The sequence below is a fragment of the Myotis lucifugus genome, unplaced genomic scaffold (genome assembly GCF_000147115.1).
Source record: "Myotis lucifugus unplaced genomic scaffold, Myoluc2.0 scaffold_323, whole genome shotgun sequence".
NCBI classification, from domain to species: domain Eukaryota; kingdom Metazoa; phylum Chordata; class Mammalia; order Chiroptera; family Vespertilionidae; genus Myotis; species Myotis lucifugus.
Genome location: NW_005871371.1, coordinates 593540 through 600536, shown reverse-complemented (window position 1 = coordinate 600536; position 6997 = coordinate 593540). Strand labels below are relative to the sequence as shown.

General features: G+C 35.8%; 1 protein-coding gene across 4 annotated transcripts in view; it reads left to right on the top strand.

The window, feature by feature from the left end:
• Positions 1 to 6997, top strand: part of USP15 (ubiquitin specific peptidase 15) — a 108995-nt gene that overhangs the window by 38909 nt on the left and 63089 nt on the right. For 3 of the 4 annotated variants that reach the window (XR_002832107.1, XM_023764229.1, XM_023764230.1), the window contains exons 4-6: positions 255 to 381; positions 4118 to 4263; positions 6225 to 6286. Coding sequence is in view for 3 of the 4 variants with exons in the window: in XM_023764229.1 (XP_023619997.1) it covers positions 255 to 381; positions 4118 to 4263; positions 6225 to 6286 (335 nt within the window). In the remaining variant the exon portion in view is untranslated. Of the gene's footprint in view, positions 1 to 254; positions 382 to 4117; positions 4264 to 6224; positions 6287 to 6997 lie in introns of those variants that run through there. The other variant, XM_023764231.1, reaches the window with a different exon arrangement.

Genomic DNA, 6997 nt, shown 5'->3' with positions numbered 1-6997 from the left:
TTCATAGATCAGTAGAATTACCTTTCCATACTAATAGTGTTAATGTGATTATTCATATTCTGTTAAATATAAATTTCCAAAATGTTTCTTGCCTTTTCAAATAGTTAATATTTTTTATATTGATAGATTTTACTAGTTATTGTTTTCCATTGAAGATCTGTGGCTTTTTCTAAGCCTCTTTAGAAAATGTATTCTGTTAGAGACAGTGAAATATATTGAGCTATAGCTGACACTGTTTTGTTTTGCTTTTTCAGGTGGTTGAACAGGGTATGTTTGTAAAGCACTGCAAAGTAGAAGTATACCTCACAGAATTGAAGCTCTGTGAAAATGGAAACATGAACAATGTTGTAACTAGAAGATTTAGCAAAGCTGACACAATAGGTAATGCAAGATCTGTTAAATCATTGCTATTAGAAATTTAATTATAGTTCTATTTGTTAAATGTTACTAGGATGATAACGATGTTAAGGGTCTCTGTTTAACATTATAGATTTCCAAGCTTGATGCACTATGTCTTAGCTTAATGTTGAATTATTTATGGTTTCTAAATTCACTTTACATTATTAAATGAAGTTAATATTTGTGTCATTTTACTTTTTTAAAAGCATCAGATTATTTATGTTTTACTTTAGCATTTGAAAATGTGTATTTTGTTTATAACAGGATTATAAATTAAAGAACTTTTATGATGAGTAGATTAGGGAATTAAAGTTTCAAATAAAAGTGTACCAACTCCCTTTATATATTTATATGTCTACATATCTGTGTGTGTGTGTGTGTATGTGTATATATATATATATATATGTATATATATATATATATAAATTTATGTAAAATTTTTCATTCTATTTGAAGGCCACATCTATCTATTCTAATAAAAGGGTAATATGCTAATTAGACCAGGTCAACCAGCCATCTTCTGGACGTTTGACTTCCTTCCAGACAAAGCCATGGTGGTGGGGGCCAAGGCAGAGGCAGTTAGGGGTGAGATCAGGCTGGCCTGGGGGTTAGGGGCGATCAGGCCGGCAGGGGAGGGCAATTCGGGGCGATCAGGCCGGCAGGGGAGGGCAGTTGTTGGGGAGGGCAGTAGGAGCGAGATCTAGCCGGCAGGGGAGGACAGTTGGGGGCAAGATCAAGCTGGCAGGGGAGAGCAGTTGGGGGTGAACTGGCCTGCAGAGGAGGGCAGTTGGGGGCAACCAGACATGCATGGGAGGGCTGTTGGGGGTGACCAGGGCAGGGCAGTTGGGGGTGCAACCAGGCCGGCAGGGGAGGGCAGTTGGGGGCACTAGGCAGGCAGGCAGGTGAGTGGTTAGGAGCCAGTGGTCCTGGATTGCGAGAGGGATCGGGCCTAAACCGGCAGTCAGACATCCCCTGAGGGGTCCCGGATTGGAAAGGGTGCAGGCCCAGCTGAGGGACACTCCCCTGTGCATGAATTTCGTGCACCAGTCCTCTAGTTGTAATATAATATCAAGAATATATTGAGTGAAAAGTTTTTTAAATCAACAATTAGTAATTTAATCACAAATTTTAGTACTTTTGATAAAAACAGCTTAAAATAAAAATCAGAAACAGTAGTTATTTTCAAATAAAGTTACTGGAAAACAAGGTTAATCATAATAATTTGATCTTTTTGGAAAATGTAAGTAAACATTGGAGATAACACTTAATGCACAACTCCTCAACGAGGAAGAGAGGTTATAAATTATGGCACTATGTAGTTTTCCTTGTTGGAAGCAATCATTAAGTACACTTAGCTTACAAGTAAATAAAAGTATTTCTGAATTTTATATGTCATTTGACTTTTACCAGCCACCCATTTCACCGCAGGAAAATACTTTTAATCTATATTTTTCACAGGATATCTTTCAGTATCCTGTGCTTTTTAATACTAATGTTTTCACCAATAAAATATTGTGTGTGTGTGTTTTTTTTTATTTTCGCCCTCTTTATTTTGCCAGGTCATTTCAATAAACTCACAGTCACCTTTCTAAAATGAATGCTTAAAATATTAGGAATTCCATATATAACTATCAGATTATGAAAAAATTACTTAACTTTTGAATTTCAAGATTTGTGGAATATCATTAGGAAAAGAAAACAATGCTACATACTAAATACTGAAAGTTTTCAATATAATACAGTCGTGTGCCCTTATTAATGGAGCTTATGTTCCAAGACCCCTAGTGGATGCCTAAAACCTGGGATAGTACCAAACTCTATAAATATCTGTACTGTGTTTCCTCCTATACAAACATACCTATGATAAAGTTTAATTTATAAATTAGGCACAGTTAGAGATTATCCTATATAATAAAAGGCTAATATGCAAATTATCCCCTCAGGAGTTCTACCATCCAGGAGTTCGACTGCTCGCTATGACTTGCGCTGACCACCAGAGGGTGGCGCAGAACAAAGGAAGGCCCCAATTGGCCCTGATTGCCTGCCAGGCCTAGGGACCCTACCCGTGCAAAATTTCGTGCACTGGACCTCTAGTTAACAACAATAACTACTGATAACTAATAGAACAGATATAAGAATATACTGTAATAAAAGTTATGTGAATGTTGTCTGTCTCAATATTTTATTGTACTTCTAGAGGCCCGATACATGAAAGTTGTGCATGGGTAGGGTCCCTAGGTTTGGCCAGCGATCAGGGCCAAGCAGGTTCCCTGCCTCCTCTTTCCCTTGCTCCCTTAGCACCCCACTGCCACCCCTAGTTGCCCACCATGTTCCACACCACCCCCTAGTAGCCAGCCAGTGGTCGAACTCCCGGTTGAACTCCCGAGGGGACACTTTTCATATTAGCCTTTTATATATATACAGTCACCTTTTTACTTAAAAGAAGCTTTTTACATCTCTTTGACGAATCCCAATTGCCAGCATCATTATTCTTGCACTATGGGGCCATTATGAGTGACTGGCAGCAGGTAGCATATACAGCATGGATGTGCCATACAAAGGAATGACTCACGTCCATGGTAGGACAGAGCAGAGAGCTGAGATTTCATCCTGCTACTCAGAACACATGCAATTTAAAATTTATGAATTCCATTTTTCTGGAATTTTCCATTTAATACTATTAGACCGCAGTTGACCACAGGTAACTTAAACTGCAGGAAGAAAAACTGCAGATAAGGGGGTGGGGGAGACTACTGTCTATAATATTACATTAATCATGACATTAAAATCTGTACAATAAGAATCTATAAATATATCCAAAGAGTATAGTCTATTAAAATTAATTCAGCCCATGGAGCATTGGCCTGCAGACTCAAGGGTCCCGGGTTCGATTCCGGTCAAGGGCATGTACCTTGGTTGCGGAACATCCCCAGTGGGGAGTGTGCAGGAGGCAGCAGGTTGATGTTTCTCTCTCATCGATGTTTCTAACTCTCTATCCCTCTCCCTTCCTCTCTGTAAAAAATCAATAAAATATATTTTAAAAAAAAATTAATTCAGCCCTAGCTGGTTTGGCTCAGTGGGTAGAGTGTCAGCCTGCAGACTGAAGGGTCCTGGGTTTGATTCCAGTCAAAGGCACATGCCCCATTTGCAGGCTCGATCCCCAGTAGGCGGTGTGCAGAAGGCAGCTGATTGATGATTCTCATCATTGATGTTTCTATATCTACCTCTCTGAAATCAATAAAAATATATTTTAAAACAAACTATTTAAATTGTAAATTATACTTAATTTAATATTGTTCTGAAATTAGTTATGTCATAATTAAAAATTTCCATTTGTAATATCTGAGTCATACTTTATTTTCTAACTTCTACATATCATCAAAAATTATGTTGATTTTATAAGTAAACATAAATTTAAGCTATATGACATAAATTATACTTTGGTGTTAATATGATTGAACTCCTTTACCTTTTGAGATCTCAATTTCCCTAAGTAATCATCTGTCAGAGTTATAATTACCATTTTCTTAAAAAGCACACCTGGTCTTAAAAATCTTGTTTATTGTTGTTTTTTTACATATTTTTTTACATACCCGTTCACCTATTCTTACTGTCATATCAGTATTTTAAATTTGGGACTTTTATGCTGGTGAGCACTTAGGTCTATGTGGTATATATTTAAATACTATATTTACATATCTTTTCTCCTTAAATCTAGATACAATTGAAAAGGAAATAAGAAAAATCTTCAATATTCCAGATGAAAAGGAGACGAGATTGTGGAACAAATACATGAGCAATACATTTGAACCGCTGAATAAACCAGACAGCACCATTCAGGATGCTGGTTTATACCAAGGACAGGTATTGTTTATCAGTACTGTTTATTTTAAGCATACCATACATGGAGCTTTCTTAAGTCACAAACTTTTTGGACATCTGACATCTATAGTGGGTCCTGTTGGCTCTCACTTCCTTTTTCTAACTCATTTCTTCCTTATCCTTGCTGGACACTTAACTATAACTTTCTGTTTTGCCTCTTTGAACTTGAATATAAAAAGAAATAAGTTTCCATTAAAAAAAAACCAGCTAAATAAGATGGGTCAGCCAACTTCTATAAAGGATTAAATAGTGAATATTTTTGGTTCAGCCATCTCTATGGTCTCTGTCACAACTACAACTCTGCCGTTGTTAGTATAATGAAAGTAACCATAGAGAGGGTATGTAAACAAATGGAAATGGCTCTGTTCCAACAAGCTATTTACAAAAGCAGTCAGTAAACTAAGTGAACTATAATTTGCCAGCTCCTGCTAGAAGGTATTAAGCCCCAATTTGTTCTTTCTTTATGATATAATCCAGAGGAATGAATATGTTGAAAAACAAAGACATTTAAACACAATCAGCAAGTCCTACTGATTCTGCCTTCTAAATATTTCATTAATCTCTGTGTCCTTCCCAGCCCTTATTTAACAGATCTCTCTGCCTCCAGTATTTGGCATGTCCACTTTCAATCTTCCATATTTCTGTAAATAGACTATAAAAACAGTTATTTGATACTTTAGCCATTATATTCTTAGTGAAATCTTAAATTTTTAATATGTATTACAATTGAAGGTAGAGTTACCTGATTGAAGCTGGAGTAAGGAACTTGGAACTCTATTAGTTCGTTAATACTCCCCTCCCAAACCAGCCAACTCTCTTTCTTGTCTACCAATAGACCTCCACCTCTCTCCTTGGTTACCATTCAGCAGGCCTTGTGGTAGCTCTGGGGGACAATTTTAACTATATAGTTTTATTTCGTTAACTCTTTTCAGTGATTGGTCCTGTGTAATGACTATTATTTTTTTTATTATGTACATTAGAAAAAACTGAGGCTTCAAGAATTTAAATAATTTGATCTTATTGCTAGGATTTTGAAATAGGAATGTTTCCAAAAATGTGCATTAAATTTTCCAGATTTTAGCCCTAGCCGGTTTGGCTCAGTGGGTAGGTAGAGTGTTGGCCTGTGGACTGAAGGGTCACAGGTTCAATTCTGGTCAAGGGCACATGCCCAGGATGCAGGCTCAATCCCCAGTAGGGGATGTTCAGGAGGCAGCCAATCAATTATTCCCTCTCATCATTGATGTTTTTATCTCTCTCTCCTTTCCTCTCTGAAATCAATAAAAATATATTTTTTAAAATATATTTTTATTGATTTTTTTACAGAGAGGAAGGGAGAGGGATAGAGAGTTAGAAGCATCAATGAGAGAGAAACATCCATCAGCTGCCTCCTGCACACCCCCTACTGGGGATATGCCCACAACCAAGGTACATGCCCTTGACCGGAATCGAACCTGGGACCCTGCAGTCGCAGGCCGACGCTCTATCCACTGAGCCAAACCGGTTAGGGCAATAAAAATATTTTTTTTAAAATGTTTTCCAGATTTTATAAGTTCTTTTCTGACTACTGATAAATAAACTAAACACTATCCTGAACTTTTAATTAATTTATTTTTTTACTAAAATTGAAAGTACCCTTGTTAGGAAGTGAAACAAATATATATTATTGAAGAGTTTGCTCCCCAAAATGAGTGGTCCTTATCTTTCTCGTGTGTGTGTGTGTGTGTGTGTGTGTTCAATTGCTTAGTTTTTATATTTTGCTTCTTAAATTTTTGTCTCCTTTGCCTAGCTTTGGAATCAAAATACAAATATCTCTTCACCTTATATACTGTGTGCTTTAATAAATCACAGGGTTGCTTTAGTTTCTTAGTGAATTCAGCTAATCTTTTAAAACTATTTTTAACATTGGGGTTAAGACAAACACTCTTACTGTGTCATATTTGTAGGTGTTAGTGATAGAACAGAAAAATGAAGACGGAACATGGCCAAGGGGTCCTTCTACTCCTAAGTAAGTGCTCCCACTTTTTATGGCATATTACATGATTTAGAAGCTTTTGATTTGAGATAATGAAATCCAGAATGATAGAAGAATCTCATTGTGTGTTGTACGTACCTTCTTTATATTTTAATATTTACCCTCAGTATAGAAGTTATGTAAATTTGCGTTTAATGTGCTATTACTAAAAAGGCTTCCAATTCAAATCTCTTATAGAAAGAGGTGTAGTATAAATGTTATGTTATATTGTCTAATACAGTTAAATCACTGTTAAATATTTTCTTTAATATTTTGTTTCAGGCTTTTGATATTTCTCAAGTGTCTGTTTAAAAAATGTTCTTTATCACAATGATTTTGATGTGAAAATAATATTTTTGTTTATTAAAACATGTGTTAGAATATGAAAGCACAAGTAGAGATACATGAGTATAAGAATTGCTTTTAATAGTAAATGAGGACTGAATAATATTAGAAATATTTTTAAACATTTTTTAAACTTTTTTAAGTTCACAGTTTTTTAAGTTCACAATACAGTGTTGTTAACTATAGGCACAGTGTTGTACAGCAGATCTTTAGAATTTATTCATTTTGTACAACTGAAACTTTATTCCTGTTGAACACTAACTTTCCATTTCTTCCTTCCCCCAGCAATTACCATTTTACTTTGTTTCCATGAGTTATACTAGTTTAGATATCATATAATTAAAATTATGCAGTATTTGT